The sequence below is a fragment of the Mauremys reevesii genome, linkage group 2, assembly GCF_016161935.1.
Source record: "Mauremys reevesii isolate NIE-2019 linkage group 2, ASM1616193v1, whole genome shotgun sequence".
Taxonomy (NCBI): Eukaryota; Metazoa; Chordata; order Testudines; family Geoemydidae; genus Mauremys; species Mauremys reevesii.
Genome location: NC_052624.1, coordinates 187,513,245 through 187,533,037, shown reverse-complemented (window position 1 = coordinate 187,533,037; position 19,793 = coordinate 187,513,245). Strand labels below are relative to the sequence as shown.

General features: G+C 38.6%; 1 protein-coding gene and 1 long non-coding RNA gene across 4 annotated transcripts in view; one reads left to right on the top strand and one right to left on the bottom strand.

Annotated features, from left to right (window-relative positions):
• Window positions 1–2,546, top strand: part of LOC120399381 — a 31,177-nt gene extending 28,631 nt beyond the window's left edge. Inside the window, exon 4 of the long non-coding RNA XR_005595118.1 lies at window positions 2,460–2,546. This is a non-coding gene — a long non-coding RNA (uncharacterized LOC120399381). The remainder of the gene's footprint in view (window positions 1–2,459) is intronic.
• Window positions 1–19,793, bottom strand: part of LOC120399379 (myelin basic protein) — a 180,396-nt gene that overhangs the window by 31,480 nt on the left and 129,123 nt on the right. For all 3 annotated transcript variants that reach the window (XM_039527581.1, XM_039527583.1, XM_039527582.1), the window contains exon 4: window positions 4,538–4,968. In XM_039527581.1, coding sequence (XP_039383515.1) covers window positions 4,538–4,968 — 431 coding nt within the window. The remainder of the gene's footprint in view (window positions 1–4,537; window positions 4,969–19,793) is intronic.

The following is a 19,793-nucleotide window of genomic DNA, read 5'->3' as shown; positions in this document are numbered from 1 at the left end:
ATTACAGCCCCCATAAAGCTAGTATCATTGAATACATCAAATACTTTTTTGTTGTTGTTGTTTTTACAAGCCCATCATTTATACATGAGGTCAGCATACAAAAACAGTGGATAACACAAGAGGATTTTCCCCCCCAAGACAGCTAAGAATTAAGAGGAAGGTCACAGTAAATAATTACAATCTGAGCATTTCCTATACTTTGGAAGTCTGTTGCTCATTATGATAACACAACTTTAAATTAGAACAAGCATAGACTGAGCTGATATTTTTCCAGACCCTCAGTGCACTGGGTGTATTGTGTTAGACTCTTGAACAAAAGAGACAGTAGGGTGGGGTTTACACATTGAGATATGGAATAAAAGGATTTTTCTGTTAAAAGAACACAATTAAATAGCCGTGATTCTAGCAAATCTATGTACATTTATTATTTGAAGATTTCTGCTGGGCATTCTGCTTGGTGAACAAACTTTGTTTGCAGTATTAAAACCACCATTTTGCCCAATTTATCGATGAGCTCAATGTAATAAACACTCTATATACTGCTTCACGCATTGGGAAAGGAAATCCTATGTCCTGATGCTGTATTCGTTACACCCCTGTAACTTCCTTTGGCTATATGAGAAATGTAGGCCCTATGCAGATAGCACATGAGAAAGTGTGAATGTAAAAATGTGTACTTACTGAGCAGTAATGCAAACAGGAGATACAAATGGCTTTGAAATGCCAAAGTCTGTATTAGTAATCAAGTCTGGCCCTTGAGTTGTTATTTAAGGTGTTTTTCATAGGTTCCACCATACCATACAAACCTAGTTCAAGTTTACTAGGCTAGCAGATAATGTTAAAGTTTGGGGTATAAAATTTACTGGCTAACAATCCAAGATGTGGTAGAAAACAAAATAATTTCACCATTAAAATCAAGAAATAAAAATTCTGATAATGTAATTTACAAATTTAGTCTTTTGAAAAAACACTTTATAAGCACAAACTTTAAATGGGGATTGGACAGATCTGATCATCCTGACTGTTCCAAATTGTTTTAATCTATTTTAAAAATTGAAATTTGCCCTGTTAAATTCTAGAGAGATGAAAAAGGAAACACTACTAATAGCTACCACTAACACCTCAAAGAAACTGTCTGGCATTGGGAAAAACCTTGAGTATCTTTGTAGGGCCTTGATTCTGTCATTCTTACTTAGCCTTACTCCACCAGTAGTGATAATGATTGTGCCACAAGCACAGCAGATCCGGGCCCTACATGATTACATAACACTGGCTTCATGAGGATTATTTTTACTTAAAAAAAAATACAAAACTCATGTGTGTGAGATTGATATGGTTCAGTTATCAAAAATCTTGGTAGAACGAAGAAAAAAAATGGCAAACACAGCTGTTGCCATTGAAAGGAGACAATCTCTCCTTACATTCTAGAGGGTCTATTTTTATTTTACTCCCCCAGAACTCCCACCTTCCATAACACAGCTCCAAAATTCCAGGGTAAGGGAGAACTCGTTCCCTGGAGGCCACAAAACAGATATTATTTTGTTCCCATCCCACCTCTCTTTAAACAATAGAGAACATTATGTACTTGTCACCCATTGGTCTAAGAAGAATATGCCTCCATGAGGAATTTATAATGTGTTATGCCTGAATGTCAGCCCTCAGTCTGCACAAAGAACAACTGTTTTCTCTACATTCCAGTATTTACTGGTGTGGGCAGTTCAGATATATGCTCCTAGTGGTGCATGGGATGGCAATAGCTGGGGAGAGACCACAACAAAGGCAGCAGCAGAATAGCTCTTAAACGCACAAAGCTGCACACTTGTTACAAAACTAATTCAAGCAACATAAACACAGCCCCCAAAATACATTATAATTCACTCTAGGAAGCATCTTCTGCAATATCTTACACAGCAAATCTGGAAAATGGCCTGAGTTCTTTTGGGCTTTTTTTTAAAAATGCTTTCAGGGTGCACTCAGTCTTTTTCTACCATTCTATATAATTCAGCAATTAATTTCTTTTGGTTTGCGTACAAATGAGAATATCAGACATCTAGATCTCCTCTTATTTATACACAAGCATATGGAGCACAAACCTTTCCTGACACCCAAACTATTTAAGATGACTGTATGACACTGATTTTAAGCTTCATGAAACCCTAATTGAAACAAAAGGCCGGGGAACTTGTTGGATTCCTGGAGTGGATTCCTAAAATATGGTTTTTATTCATCAGCGTTATTGTTTCTGAGGACAACAACAAAATGCTTTGGCACTAGAAGTCAGTGTTGGTAGTTCAAAGATTATCACTGACTTTGGCCAAGATACCAGTTCCTATGTGCTTACAGCTTAACTCTGTAAGGCAGCACTTTAAAACATTAAAAGCACTTGTTTAAAAAAGCAGTTTTATTCATGGCTTAAAAATTGTTTGGACTCATGCAGAAAGCTTTGTTTTGCTCTGCAGACACTGTTTGCTGTTGAGATTTTCCACTCCAGTCATTCCTGCCCTTAATCTGACAGAGCACTGAAGATCAACCAAGATACAAGAGAGAAGGTACTTCATTGTCTAGAACACGACTATATACTAACTCCTCAAGGTAAATAGATTCCAATGATTGGTAAATACAGGAATCTACAATTTGCACCCAATTTAGATCACTACCACCACCACTGAAAATTGATTTCATTTTTATTGCTACACAAAAAATACCTGCTTTATTTTTTCTGCATGCAGATTCTAATACTATTTTACATTGATCCCCTGATATCTAAAAACCAGTATATTAATTCTCTTTATATAACTCAATGCTGTAATTACACATTAATAGCAAGAGTTGAAGCTAGCCAACCACATTCAAGAATCCATTTCAAATCACCATCAATATCAGGAGTGACTCATGCCTGTTGCAATGAAAGAAACTCACCAAGGGATTCTAAGAAAAGAATTTCCCCCTCAGCAAGACAATGACTGCTCACTGCACAAACAACATTGTAATGTTTTGCCCTTACATAGAGCTTTTTCATAGGTGGGCAAACATTATAATCCCTCAGTTACAGATAGAGGAACAGAGATGTTAAATGACTCACCTAATATCATCACCCAGAAAGTCAATGGTAGGTCCAGGAATAGAACCTGACTCCCAGTCCAGTGTCTGACACACTAGGCCATATTGCTAATGGAAATTAATGCAAGCTACACATCACATGTACAGTAAGTATGTTTGATTAAAAAAAATTGTGATTTGATGAGTATGGTTTTATTATAATCTGAACTTCTCAAGTGCTCTGCACAACAAAATGGGATTACAGCTGTTTAGTTTATTAGCTAATTTAACATGTCTGTGGTACTCCCCTCAATGAAAATTTGCAAGTAATAACCTGCTGTTGGAAGAGGATTATAAGAAACTGCCCCCAAAGTGAGTATTTTATACTACATGGCACATAGGGATGAACTTCACTTCTTCGGCTACCCACCAGTGTGATATTTTCTTAAAGCAAAGTGCCCACTCTAGATTATTGTAGCAAAAAACAGATCAAACACAAATCAAGACATACCCACATCTGTTACATTCATACAGCAACAGACTATGCAAACTTTAAATTTAAGCTCAAACAACAGATCAAGGAACCAAAGCTTTAAGGAAATATCAGCACCCTTATAAAACTGAATACTAATTCTGGAATAGGCAGGAGTATACACTACTTTCTACATCTCTGACCACCTGTTTCCTGCATGAGTGAGATGTTTTCTTATGCTAAATTTCATAATTGTTAACAGTCAAGAGGTCACAGAAGTTCTGGTATTCAATCCACAGATGTTTGAAGGTACAATTGTGATTTATTCCTTCCTCCCTTGCACTCAGGATCAAATAGCTTGACCATAGGCAGTTCATGGTTCAGGAGAATTTCTGACACATTATCCCAACAGCAACCACATTCACATGTCTTACAAAGCTGTGCTGATTTTACAATACAGGCTGGTGAGGCAGACTCCAACAAAAGAATCACTCATAGAAATTAGAGAAGGAAAAAGACCCATTTTCAAGTTCATCCCCAGTACTAGTGCAGAATTGTCATAAGATTGTCTCATGCTTCTGTGCCTGTTAATTTTGAGAAACATTTGAGATAAAATGGTCTTGAAAGAAAAAAAAAATTACAAAAGCAGCCTGAAGCTTGTCCCTAAGTTGTTCAATATACAGATAATACACCACTTATAAAATGTTCACAAGTCTCTCAGGAAGGTCTCCAGAGCCACACCCTGATTTATAAATACTCTTCATTTCCAGACACTGGAAGAGTGGTTCTGCCTAGAAACTGATAAATGTGCTCTGTCGCAAGCTCATAACATTTTCTAGTGCTATGCTATTGTATTTCTTATTGAAGCCAAACATCATATCAGACATATGTAATACCTTCCTGCTAGCTGAATCAACTCTTGCTCTATGGTGGTTACCTAGTTCACCTTTCTTTTTTTCTCCCACCCTTTCCTTTTTATAATTTGTATTTTATGTTGCTGTAGCTGTTCTATTCCTCAGAGCTCACCTTGCCCGAGCCCCTCCTGGGAACTTGTTTTTCACCTCCAAAGAATCTGCCCAGCGAGTCAAGTAGACCCGAGTCTCTGTGCCTTGGAGATCCATGTCTCGCATGGTCTATGGTGCTTGCAGTTGCCATTTTTGATCCGTGCCGGAAAGAGGAGCGTTTCTGTGAAGCCATCAAATCCGAGTTCTCTGAAGTTGCAGCACTGTCCTCTTGAATGGTCTGTAGCTCGTCTGACTCTGAGGGCCGATCTTTGAAGGTGTTGTCCTCCCTTCCTGGGGCATCTCGGGAAAAGAGGCGGATCAAGTGGGGGCGACCAACCGTGTCAGCTGGGTTGGCCTCCTTCCAGGCATTCTTTGAGTCTGCTGTGCCCGTGGAGTCTGTCACCGCTGTGCTCTTAGTGGAGGTCCCATTGTTCTGGTTCACATCTGCCTCTCCTACAAACAACAAGAATGAGATATGAATACAGGCCTATGAAAAACAGATCACTGGAACAATGCTGCTTTCTTTCACTTGCCTTGAGAGAGTTGTTTCATGCAAAATCCATAGAATATGTTCTCTCTCTCCAAATGCCTTTCAGCGAATTAATCTAACTTGCAACTGAACTGTGTTCTCACATTTAACTTGCACTGGGACTACATGACTTCTTTTAGGTTTTAAAATTAGAATGGTGGTCAGTATGTTTATAATTAAAAAAGTGTTTGGAAATAGGTTAACAAAAATAGAGAGGGATAGCTCAGTGGTTTGAGCATTGGCCTGCTAAACCCAGCGTTGTGAGTTCAATCCTTGAGGGGGCCACTTAGGGATCTGGGGCAAAAATTGGTCCTGCTAGTGAAGGCAGGGGGCTGGACTCAATGACTTTTCAAGGTCCCTTCCAGTTCTAGGAGATTGGTATATCTCCAATTATATTATTATTATTATAGCTGCAATGTGTTGTAAATGATTGCAATTATAGCCTATCAAATCACCTCAATGTTTATGTTGTAGGTGATAACTCTGCTTTATTGTCAATGTCTCCAATTGCCATATCTGTACTTGATGTAAGGTGAGAAATTCTTTATATTGACCACTCTTCTCACTATTTCTAAAGACCACTGTACAGGGCTGTATTTCCACTTAAACCCCTCTCTGCATGGCATTACAACTTTTCTAACTCTAAGCTCAATGTTGTACAGGATGGAACTCCCATGGTATGAGTCTATTAGCATTCTTTAAGTAGTGTAGCTCAGATTCAATGGGGATTTGTACATTAAAGAGAAAACCTCTCTCTGCCTGATTTGTTCCCCCGTTTCTTCCAAATGTAAAAGCCACATATTGAAGAGGTGATGGGGGAATGCAAACAGGTTTTCACTTCGGCTAATCATATTGCCGTCCACATAGTCTTATCTCTTGTGTTAGTTATACTTACAGGTCTGCTTGTAAGAAACATCTTACCCTCCTTTTCCCTCACACACACCCTCAGTGAAGGGCCCAGCCTGCTGCTGTTTAGTAAAATGACAAACATTACACTCATGCCAACTTTTCTAAGTTGGGTTACATTCTAATGTGCTTCAGTATGCTATCTGGAAGTCAGAGGGAATGTCTACACTGCAGCTGGGAGATATGATTTTCAGCAATGGGCAGGCTTACACTTGCTCAGCTTAAAGGTTCAGCCCTGATGGCAGCTCAGGCTGGCTACCTGAGCCAAGCCACCCTGGCTGACCTTCCTGGGTCCAAGCTCCAGCTGTGCCATAATGTCCACACTGCTATTTTTAGTGCACTGGCTCAAGTCTGTCTACCCATGCTGTGACACTCAGCAGCTCCCACTTCCATTGAAAAATGTGAGTTGGTGTAGACTATGTACTGCAAAATCAAGCTAATTTCCAATGAAGAGTAGTAGTAAATTAGTAACTCGGGCTTTTTTTTTTTTTTTTTTTTTAAGAAATGTATGAAATAAATGAGGCTTCTGATTGATTGCAAAGCAACATTATTAGAAGTGATTATTCAGCTGGGATCAGGCTGAGGAAATAAACTCAAGTCATTGACAAAACTTCCACTGACTTCAGTAGGATCAGGAATAACTGGGTATATGGTATTTTTGATGTCTTGATTACCTCATGAAATTCCACAATTTGATTTGGTAGTTGTTGCACTGAGAAGGGATCTGGATCTGACTATGCTGTGATGTGTGCTTTTCTAAGTGCTTGCCCTTTGCTGATTCAACCCAGCACTTTAGAAGAGCATTCTGGGGTTATCTTTCTTTTATTTAAAAAAAAAAGTTTATTAAAGTAGTTTTAATAAGGATGGATTCAGAACAAGGCACAACTGATCATATTGCAAACACTGGGCAATAAAATTCATCTGCTTGGAGTAATTTTATCTGTATAACAGAATTAATCTGCAAATACAGACCTACAACAAATTATAACCTGACAAGTATAAATTAGTAAATAAGCTACAGTTTAACTTCCTGGAGAAGGCTAATGTGTAAGGCATGCAATTTTGGCTATTACCTGAATTGAAAATACATCAACTAGCTAGAAAGGAAGTTCAGTTCTTCCCTCCACTTAAAAATGATTAAGAATTGTCTTCAGGGATAAAATATTTAAGCAGCCGCAATGATCAATTAAGGCTTTCTGAACTGAAAAAAGAAACCTGTTTATTAAAAATATTGCAGTATGTTCTTTTGCTTTCTGCAGTGTATTTATTTTTATGCTGAATATTCCCAGGGTACTTACACATTGGTGCCTTGAAGGATCAAAACTTTACCAGATTTTGTTAGTTTATCACCATAGCTTTCTTGATGGAGTGAAGCAAGATGTGGTTTTGCATGCAACAGAAACAATAACTAATTTTAAATTATTTAACACTGGTTTAGATTCTATACCATCGTACAAATTCAACTAAGGAGAAAGACAATAGTGATATTGTATTTAATTAAATGCATTAACAAAACAGCAGAGCATCTGCATACTAATACTTTTATAACAGTTGTGCTTTGTGTCAATGAATACAGTTATTTGTAAGAAACAAAGAAGGGCATTTGTGCCACAAAAGTAGCTTCTCTCAACACATAAGCAGTGAGCTATAAAAAGTTATAAATCTTTTCTGTATGCTTTTAGTTTAGCAATGAAATCATGCATTTAATTTTTCCTTTACATTTTTACAGTGTAAAAACCCCATTTAAATGTTCAGCAAAAATGTACAATGGAAAATATAGTGTCTATATTTGAGCAATATTAATCAACAGTAGCCATGAATTCCTTTTCCAAAGTCTGTGTATATGATAATATATATTAATGACAGAGCTACTTATTAGGTATGATCTATGGAATTACTAATAAAAGGTCTGCTAAACTGCATTTCAGTATTGGTTTATAAGAAAGCTACAAGTTTAAAATTAAAGAAAAATACTCCATCATGAATTCAGCTGGCTGTAACACTGATTTTCCTTTTTTTCCTTCAGGTGAGGGAAATGGTATGTGCCACTTACAGTAGTGAAAGAGAGAAGTTTTTCCTTGCTGCAGTAACCTAAGATATATTGTGTAGGAAAAAAAGAAGCCTTATAATCTTTGCCAAAAAAGAGAGAATCCTTTTGCAAAATATGGTAATTTTGGCTATAATTATGGCATGGAGCATTCCATAGACTTTATCCCAAGATTATTACAATACCTACTTTAAACAAAATATCGGGCCAGACTGTGACAATGTGGCTGTGCAAGGGAGATGGGCGTAAGGAGCCCCCTGCATCGCCCTGGTGAGCAACCACCCCGAAAGCAGTAGGAAGGAGGTGGAATTATGGTCCTGCACTTCTCAGCAAGGGCCAGTGGAACTGGCCAGTGACTGTAGGCAATGCATTCTGAACACTCCTGAAAGGTTGTGCACCAATTGTGTTGACTTCCAAAATAAGGGGGAGAGAGCTGTAGGAATTCCAGCATGTACAGAAAAGGAGAAATCTGAACAGTTTTTTAAAGAGGCAGCAATTCCTGGAGCAATGCTGTATTTTTACATCTTCCAAACATACTTATCAGGTACCCTCTACAACCAAGCAGTACTGCTCCTATCTTACCTTAAAGAGCTGAACTTGCTCATTTGATTTAGTTTCTTGTTTAACAACATTGTAAGGGGAAAAGTAGATTTGGAATAGGCAAACAAATTTAAGCGAGAGATTTTCAAAAACTCTTTGTTGGCCTAGTGCAGGAGTTCTCAAACTGGAGGTCGAGACCCTGCTTTGCATCCAGCATTTATAATGCTGTCACTAAAAATATCCATGACAAAATCTTAGCCTTAATCATGGGAACTGATCATGAAATATTAATTACACTCTCAGAACAGGCATTTGATCTGATCTCTATTTAATTCTTTAGGAAGAGCATGATTGTCAGAATCCAAATGTTTTCTTATTGTATGGCTGAGCAAGTGATTTAACGGCTTGTCTGCACTGAAATAATACAACCGCATGTGCACCACTGCAGCGTTTCAATGTAGGCACTACCTACACTGACAGGAGAACCCCTCCCCAAGAAGCAGTAGGTCGATGGCACTATCTACACTGGGGGGGTTAGGTCAGTATAATTATGCATCCACCAGCCTGAGCAGCATAATTAAAAATTTCACATTTGTTCTCTCAGTATCTAACATTTTTATGCCGATTTCTAAAAAGACTTGAGAAACAGGGAAGTAATACTGCAATTTCTATACACTACTGGCATTAGGCAGCCTGATCTTGCAAACAGTGCTGAGTGGAGCACAAACACACACCTTTGGCTTTTCAAAATTGCAACAAATTTCTCAAAAATCCTATTTGGCCAGCTTACAGAGTACTCAAATTCTTCCAAAAATTCAAAATTCTAATGAAAAGAATTGAGACTGAAAAAGTTTCTGCATTCTTCTACCTAGCTCTATGCCCAAGCATATCAGTAATGCTAATGTCAAGGCAAGTTCTTCAAAGTATTTCTCTCTGCTAGCATCACCTCAAGCTCTTAGCCTGCTGTTCTTCGTCTAATTGTTGCCTTTGGCTAAGCACTAAAAGTGTGCTGTTTATTATATTTGACACAGAAAACACAGAGCTGGTGCCCACTGCATACCGCTAGGCTCACCAGCCCTTCATACAGAAGTACTGATTAATAAGGGGGAGATGACTGAGGCTTGTGAGATTATTAGGTAGGTGAGGGGGAATAATAATGACAGCCCTCAAGGCTGGGTGCGAAAGCAAGGGCCACAGCTGGTCCAGGCCATTTCTGTTCAGCACTGCAGCTTCTCTGAGAAGACATGAGCAGTATTATCAAATTTCACAGATGTATCCAGCAAGATGATTGTAGATTATATTTCTCTTCTCTGTGGACAGTCATAGGTCATCCCTCAGCATAACAAGGGATCTCTTATAAAAATAAGTTGCTAACTATACAGGTCTGAGGGTGATGCTGAGGGAATTATTGCTACTACACACCATGTAGTAGATTAATTAGCAAGGCTTCATTTGTTTTTCCATTTTAAAGGCTAAAAGCCAGCTATTCAATTTAATTATTGACTAAAAATAAAAAGTAGTGTTCTTGGAGATGTGCAGCAGAGCGGGAACAGGGAAATTGATTTTTTTTTAAAAAAGGAAAAGATTCTACAGTTTTATTCTTTCTTTGTCTCTTTCTGATATTGGTAATCATCAAACTTAACATAACATGACCATGCACACTGACAAGATTTCATATTTGAGGGCTGTACCTTAAGCAGATTGTACAGGAAGGTCAGTTTCGATGAAACTGGCATACAGACACATTGTACATTCCCTGGGGCGGGGACCAGATCATACTACACAGAATCTAGTATAGTGTTGCACAGTCTCTTCCTGACTGGATCATTTGGAAGCTACCACAGTTTAAATAATAGTGATGGGATTAAAATTAATCAGTATTTTTTATTTGGTTTATCAGCATCAATAGCCTTTTCCCCTCTTACTTGACAAACCCTATCAAATATAAGAAATGTCACCAAACATCATCAGCCACTATGATTTTCATTCACAATGGTTAATTAGATGAAAATGTAAGATGAAAATTCAATCTGTCAGAATAACCACATCCAGCAATAAACTCCAAAGATCAAGCAATTTACAAGTAGTACCTTCAAATTACTGTTTGTGAAATGTGGTTAAAATTCTCTCACCCTACACTCTTTGGAGTTTGGAGGGCAGTAGTCAAACAGGGGAGGTTCAGAGGGCAGTAGCCAAGCAGAGCAGAGAGATTTGTAATATCATGGATATTCAAAAAACATTGTGGAGTGACCATACATATACCTCCACTACGGCTGATAAGGACACTCTTCTAGAGAGCAGAGATTCGCATGCTGCAGGGTTAGTGAAAAATTACTTTACAGTTACTATAAAAGTAGAATGTGCACATGCACAGACGCACACACTACCACTCCTCAGTTGAAGAGCAGGAAACAGCATAAATAAGAAAAAAAGTGTATATAATCCCTGTGCTGAGGTTACTTGAGAATTGTTTTCCAAAACAATTAAATATGCTCTACAGTAAAGACTTATGTATGCTTCTGCAAATCCAACGCAGTACATCGCATTAAATACTACAAACTATTACAATTAGAGAGAGTCCTAGGCCTTTACATAACTGCACTGACCATCTACATGTAAACAAAGCATGCAATTCTAAACACTCAGGCACAGACCACAATAGCCAGAAAATAGTCTTGGAACTTTCCACTTGCCTTTTAGCTGCATTGGGGAAACACATTCTAGCCTTTACTTACTATTTTAAATAAAATAGGCATTCAAAAAGTTAAAACATAGTCCCTGGGGAAAAAGTAAAGATTTTTTTTTTATAATTTTAATTCTGTAACTAAAAGCAATTCATCATCTTAGATTAAATTCAAAATAACTAGCTTGCAGGAAACCTTAAGCACTCTGCATTGTTTCACATGGTCAGTTCACTATGTCCGCTGTCAACTTACAATGAAGATCTAAAATGATGCCCACAGGGTGGCTGATATCGCAGTGGAATTCTGAAGTGTAGGCCTGGTCTGTAGCATATCCTTCTTGTTTTCTAAATACTTCTGGCATTCACACTGTTTGCTTAGGGTTACAAAGGAGAGCACAGAAAACAAAAAAGCCTGTGGTTGAAGCTAGTGGGATTTGCCATGGCATATATTTGGAATCTATGAGAGGCATGTGGCAGCTCTCCATACAACCCGCAGAGATTTTTTAAAAAACTTTAACGAGTGAATTTTATCCACCCACTAGCTTCAAACAGAATTGTTGTTTTGTGTTAACAGAACATATATTTTTTATTTATCGTAAATATTTCACACATAAGAGCCCTCCCACAGTAGAGTAAGCAAAGGGCATCATTTACAGTGTTTAATGATCATACTCTTATTTTATATTGCAAGATTGAGTTGCTTATTGGAATAAATAGAATTTCTTACAGAAATAGTTTGATTGACTTGTATTAAATAAAAAATGCTTACATGCTCACTCTCTCTCTCTCTGTCTCAATGCATTACTGACCTTGTATTGAATAGCCAGATTGCAAACCTTGCCAGCATCAAAACAAGTTACAGGATAGTCAATGAATGCTTTTAAGATGGACAAGCACAAGAAAGTAACTAAGGAACGATCAAATTATTCAAAAATAATCTGTGTATTACTTTTTGGAAGTATTTCCCACATAGTTAAACTTTTTTTTCAAAATAAGCCATCATTATGCAAGTTTAATGCATAATGTTAAGAAAAATATCTAAAAAGTTATTCTGGAAGTAAGATGGAGATGTGGCTTTTTTTTTTTAAACACCCTAGACGTCAAAGCATAAGTGAGTTCTAGTTCAGAATAATGTACATTTGCACACTGCCCAAGTGCAGGAGAGACGGTGGCATAGCTGTATGTTATATTCAGGGTAACTAGAAATGGACATGCTTGGATTTCTCATGCACATTTCATATATACATTGGGGTGCCAGTAGTTTTTTGGTATTACCAGTGTTTAAAAACTTCCATTTAAATAAGTGCTATACCTTTTGGCCATAAAGACTCTTCAACACCATGGGTTCTCTGGATTAAGAGTCCTTCATTCCAGAAAAGTCCAGTACACTCTACAGTTCTAATAATGAACAATTTAAACATTTTGTTAACAAAACTATAGACTACATTTGTTCAAGAGCACAGCTTAGCTCATTTAGCTGATTCCCCAACCATCAGACAGTCTCCTGATCTAATCCCAGATCAGCAATCTTTGTTAGATTAACTGCACTTCGGATTAAAATTTTCACTTTGGATTGATGGGGGAAGGAAAAAAGGAAGCAGAACTGAAAATGGGGATCTCTCAATCCCTAATTGCATTCAGTCCATAAAACACACTGTCTGAATAACACCAGGTTTTATAAAACTAGGTTAAAGCCCTCTTCAATGGTAATTGCTTTCCTACAGCACATGGGCTATTTCCTCTTGGAATCCTGACATTTTCTTCCTTCATAAAAGTTTTAATGTTGCTATTTGTATATCTGCTTTTACTCTCACTTTGTGAAACTAACAACAAGATCAAAGCTACTGCCATCACCATGTTTGTTTTTCTTTCCCCCTTTGATTTCTAACAAACACTAAAAGCTGCTACTTTACAAGGCTTTAAATGCACTATTGTGAAACACTATGTTGTATCACATGGATTACAAAATGAAATAGAAATGTAATCTATTTCACAACTCTGTCATTCCTGGATATGATGCAACCACAACAAATTAAAAATGTAAGCTGTCAATACCTCCAGTCCTTAGCTGGCGAATATAGGAAAGCTATTCTGGAAGTGAAATAAAGAAGGCCACTGGTATGGGAAGCGAGAGCAACTCTTGTGGAATTAACACGAACGGCTGGGGGACAGTAGCAGAAGAGAAAAGATTGAAGTGTGGGGAGTAGCAGCACCGGGGATGGAGGCACAACTTGTGCAGAGCATGAAGCGGAGATTATGAGCCATGCAGTATATAAAATAAGTAAGACGACCATTTTGAGTTATCAGAAATTCGATGGAATCTGTTTTCTGAATGTAGAATTCTAAGATCTGCCATGCTGGCCCAGCTCATTAGTTCTTCTAAGGTGGCTGTGATCAACACCTGATGAAGGGTGAGGAATACCCCATAATGCACTTAAGCCAAAATATCCTTCCCGATCCCTTTACCCATTGCAGTATCAAACATGTGGCTCATTCCTTAGCTTTCATAGCTACAACAATTACGATTTATTATTTGTATTACCATGATACCTAGGAGCCTTAGTCCTGGACCAGGATCCCATATATTGTTGGCTGGTTCACTTCATGACCACCCTCTTTACAGTCAGCCACAATATTTAGCTTATGACATTCTGTGGCAGTAGATTCCAATGACTGCCCTACACATTTTGTATAATAGGATCTGGATTATCCAGAGGTCTCAGAAATGCTGACCACCTTTGGATAACTAACTGGCAGCTCAGCACACTGAAGTAGTGCTGCCTGGCTGGCTCTCCAGATGATTGACAGCCTCCATTCATCTTCCAGCCAATCCCCAACCTACAGAGGAGCTCTCCTCCTTCTGAGTCTGTGAGCAACCAGGAACAGAGCTTCAGTCTTTAGCAACCTGCAGGTATGGAGCTCTTCATCACTGAGATGACTGGCTGAAGAAAGAGTGGAGCAGCAGGGGTCTACAGCCTGCAGCCTTGCTTCCCCTAGTGCTACAGTCTATTCTCCCACCTCTTCCCCTTTCCCCCGGTGTAGCTCCCAAAGCAGCTGTCCTTTTATTAGGGGAACTAATACAAATTAACTTGCTTTGCTTAGGGCGAGACTGGCTAGCCCTGCATGAATGCAGAGAGACCAGGCACAAGAAAAATCCTTGCACTCCCAGCACTAAATAACTTGGGTATTCTAGAGACGACAGTGGTGCTAGGAATCTCAGACAGGGCAAGAAACAGTGGAGCCATTTCTCTGCCTCGCTGCCACATCAGCTAATGATGCTGGGTTGTGCAGTGTGAAGCATGTGATAGAGCCTGTGTAGCAGTTATATAATATACTGTCAATATGTACATTTGTCCTAGGGGTATTGTGCCTGTCTCAAGCACAATGCACCTCTGAGACCTGCTACTGGTGCACAGATCCTTCTGATCATTTTGCTGCCTCCCCTCCCCAGCCCACAAAAGTCCAAAGCCCTTAATATTTGAGTCCAGGTGTCACAATTAGCTTTGCTCTGTAGAGCTTTGGAATATATTAGCATGTTTAATTCCAAGTCTGCTGCTGAACATTCCAGGTACCTGCTTGGCATAATGCACCTATTGGACACATCCTAACATGCCACTGCTTTCCATGCCAATTAGAGAAAAATACCAAGCAGATGTAGGCCCATACCCTGCTGTCCTTGATAAGGCAAAACTCCCATTGAAGTAAATGGAAATTGCGGGTGCCTGTCTAGAGGTAAGGTAATATGGCAAAAGAATATTCTAAATTCCAGTACAGAAAGCCAAGACTTTACATGGCCCAGCACAGAGACTCCTAGGGATTAGCTTTGTAGAGTACCAGCCAGAAAATTCTCAAGTACCAGTTTGGCTACATAGCCTAGTTACTGGGATCCACATCAGTAGTTATACTAGGCTGCTGCACAAATACCTAATTAATTTGATACCAAGATAGTCTAAGGAAAACCAGCAAACTATACTAAACTAAACTTACCCTTTTTTTTTTTTTTTAAGAGTTCAGATTTAAGGGTGGTCTAAAATTGTCAATAATTAGATACCAGTATGATAGACACCTTATAAAACCCCTTGGAAACAAAGCAGAACTTTTCAGGAGGCAAGATTATATGCTCTCTGTGGTCTTCAAAACTGAAACAAGGTCTACAATGACAAAAATGTTAGTTAGATTGTCAATTTAAAACCATCTATAGTATATCAATTCTGAAGGAATACAAATGAGATGTTTAAAAGCACATTATAAATGATTCTGTAGCCTATAGTCACCTTTATTAGTTATGAATTTCAGGACATTTAGCTATCCAGTTACCAATGGCATGCATCTGACAAAGTGGGCATTCACCCACAAAAGCATATGCTCCAATACATCTGTTAGTCTATAAGGTGCCACAAGATTCTTTGTTGCTAATGGCAGTAAAGCAAGTCAAAGTGTCATTTTAGGACAAACGTAGAATAGTTACTAAAACATTTATGTCATCTTAGAAATTAAGGGACTGATATATGCAAGAAATATATATTACATCCATTACTGAAACATAAGATGCCTCCCCTCTGTTTACAGAGGACAGACCATTGGCAGAGCTGTGGAAAACTACAAAACAAACAGGAAACAGTATTCCATAGATCAGCCTTCTGAAAAGATAGTCAAGTAACTTCTAATAGTATTTAAGTTTTTAGCTTTTGCTCTTAGAAGTTTGAAAATACTTATTCCTTATTGATTTTATACTTTAAAAAAAAAGTAGGGGAGGGGATTGTTCTGTATTTTGAATTGAGTTGAAGTTACCTGGCTGTTGCCTCTACAGCTAAATTCTACACATTTTGAGGCAAATGCCATCCCTTATGACCAACATGAAGAAATGAGTTTTGGGGGCAAGGGGTGTAGATTCCTCTCCATCAGGCCACTGGGTGGTTTCTATTATCCATTCCAGCATGTTTTAAAATGCCCCTCCACACAGAGCCACAAGCCACAAGGAGCAAAGCACCGCAGTATATGATCCATTTCACATCCTATTGACTATTGTGTAGGGAGAGGGGATGTGTGGTTTTTTTTTGTTTTGTTTTTTGCCATAGTGCCCTACCTGGCTTGTCAAGATTTCTTTTGGTAGCTGCATAATCAAGTCTGTCAGCATAGCTCTGGTTTTAGACTTTGTTAATTGCTGTTGCAGATTGAGCAGAGGGAACAAAAATATTGCAAGTCCTACCACAAACAGTGGATATTTTGTTAAAGTGTACATTTCTCAACACTGATGGTTGTAAATTCCCAAGATTTGTAAAATCTAGAAGACTCTTTGTAACATAATTTTGAAGGTAATATAGGGGAGATTTTAAATCTACCCTCTTTCTTCTCTCTTCTCCCTTCCCTCCCCCCTTAACAATATTTATTTAAAGGATTTCTGAAAATATTGAATATACTGTAGTGGGGGGAAAAACAGATTTCCTCTATGGAAAGACTTAATATTTGAGGCAACATTTTTCAGATGTCTCAAAAACTGATACTAAATTTGATTTAAAATGTCTGGCTGCCTAAGAAAAAGGTATGTTAGTTGTAAAGCCTATCTCCATAATTTATTTTAGGCAGGAGGCAATCTCTTTACAGTGGCCTCAATGCATTCCTAAAATCAGAAGTGACAATACCTGAAAACAAACAGGAAGTTACAACAAAAGGAACAATGAATACAAAATGGCTAAAGCAGCTGTGAGCTGATCAAAATTGGCAGCGTCGTAGGACAAATAGAATGTTCTACAGAAATAATTTAAATAATAGAAGAGAACTGTGAATGAAATGTTTGAAAAGAGCGATATCAGACAGAGAGAGAGAGGACTATTTGTTTTGATGACTAAAAGGCAAGGGAAAGAAACATTAATTCAACCATTCAAAACTCAGTACTAATAAACTTGCCTGTATTCCTGAAATAAATTTCTTCCCATAGAACAGGGAATCAAAGCACTTACATAGGATACAGAAGATTCTAAAAATATTTCTATCATGAACCACAAAATCCTATGTTCACATAATATTAAATGTTTGGATTTCCCACCCCGAAGACAAGTACAATATGCAATGTTCCAGTTTCTCAATCCCTTCTGCTACCCTCCCATGACAAGCAGCCAGTCTCTGTTCTGACCTCCCCCACCATCTGCCAATCCTTCCTGCCACCTCTTCCCATTTAAAATCCTGGTCCCAATGTACTCTCCAAACTGTCCCAATAAACTCTTTTTCCAATCTCACTTCCTTTCAGTTTAACCACTCCCACAAAAACCTTGATCCCCACCATACGGAAGAATCTTCTCACAAGCCTCTTCAAGACAACATTCCAGATTATCCCTATGCGCGCAACAGCCCTGCCCTGAAATCCCTCCTGATTAAAACCAGTACATTCAACCCCATTTCTGAGGAGACCCCAATCTCCCCCTCTTACCTCATACATACCTAATTTTCATCTGGAAATTAAGTTCAGTGACATTCTAAGGATTAAATTGTCATGGAAACCTTACATGTTCCCTTGTTTAAATGTAAATGTGGATACAAACTGTGTATTGTTTGTCCAGTCATACCCACTGCCCACTAGGCACACAGTGTACTTTCTGAACATATTTTGTTTAAATTGTGCACTCTTCAGAAGTGTCGTTAGGCTATTGTGTAAGTCTACATTTAGGCAATGTTAAAAAGCTGGATTTCTGATCTATTCCTGTGATACTGGCCTCCTTTAGAGATGTTACATGAACGTTTCACACAATGCCTTCCAATTCTATGGTGTATCAGTCCATTACATGTCTATAAATAGCCACAGTATTACCAGTCCATCTTCTAATTACATTCCCATTATCGGCTCTAAAGATCTCCCTGGCAGCTGATGTCACAGAGGTAACATATTCCTGTTCAACTAGATTTTTTTTTAAGAGCTCTTTGTTCCCCCTCTCTCCCTACACACAGAATATACCTTATTTCTTGGCCTTTCCCAAGGAACCTACAAAAGCTTTACTAACACTATACATGATTTAATTACCTCTCCTCCTCCCCCACCCCCACCCTCCACAATTGAAAATAGAGCTCCACCATCTCAATCACTTAGGACAACTCTTCTTCAACAAGGTACACAAAGAGGTAGATAGAAGCTTTCTGTGCCCGTCACAGTGGCAAAACCACAGTGCATATTTTTAAGGTGGGTCCTGCCATGTACTGCCACTGTTTGCATGGAGTGAAATTCACCCCAGTGAACTAGGCCCACACAAGCCCTATGTGCTACTTGAGCCTCACTGGAGCCCTATTTTGAGGGCCTGAGTGAAACAAAAGTGGTGCGTAGCCTTGTACAGGTCCTCTCCGCAAGGGCGAGTTTCAGCCACAGTGCATAACCAACCATTTACATCTGAAAACGGGTGGCATGGGAGGTGAGCAGAAGCAAAGTTGGTTAGGTTTCCTTATTTCTGATCCTGGAGACACAACTCTGGTGGGCAGTGACCACAACGTTTAAAGTAATTGCCTAAGTAACAAGCACCGTGACAGCTACTGGTGAGCTAATTTTTAGACTATAAGCTCTTCAGGGCAAGGACACAAGGTAAAGAACAACAATACACTGGAAGTTAGAAGAAATCACTCTATGACCTTGGTGCATATATTTTGCTTGAGCACAATCTTCTGCCCCTGATCCCCCACCTCCTGCTCATTGTAACATTTGGGTGTCAATTAGTATGAGCAAGTTCGATGGCCTGTGATAGAGAAAAGGTCAGACTAGATGATGGTTCCCTCTGGCCTTAAAAACTGTGAATGAATGCTGGTGTGCTTTTCAAAGGACATTTTTCTAACTGTCATCTCTGCTTGCTTAACAAGTCTGCATGCTAACTTCACTTAGCCAGAGTGCTTTATTCAACTGCTAACTCTTCCTTTTCCCTTTACTTTCTTCTGAATGCACTTGGATTTATTTTCTTCGGATGGATTGTGTCCAAGTTTTTTTTTCCACTTGCTGTCAATATGTTCAGTCCCACTTGGGTGATTATAGAAGCTACAGACTGTCATGGGCCTGGTCTTGCTCTAGTAATTACTCAGGGATCTTATACTGCTGCCTTAGCTTTTTATTTAAATATTTCTTTTACTGTCTGATAATTTTATTTTACAACATTTTTATGAGTCTCCACGTTTGCATTTGCTGAACATGAATTATGTGGTTAGAGATTTAACCAAATTTAGAGATTTAAGTGTTCAAGGGCCAATCCTGCTTCACTGAAGTCAATAGAATTATTTCATTGACTTAGGGGGAGCAGGACTGGATTCTCAATGCAAGATGACAGCTTACGTCAATCTGCATGCAACTTTGCTTGGTGGGGGGAGGATAGCAGGGAAGGAAACATCACTTTATTCATTTATAATATATGAATGCAGAACTACTCTTTCCCAAAATCAAACCTCTCCACCAACATCACGAAGACAGTTTAGATGCTCTATCTTGTCAAGGTTAAGAATATTTCATTTTTAAAAGAAACAGATTTTTCAGGCTCTCAGGCTAGGCATAATTTTCCCCACCCACCATCCAAATGTACAACATTATAGTAAGTAATGTTTATAGCCCA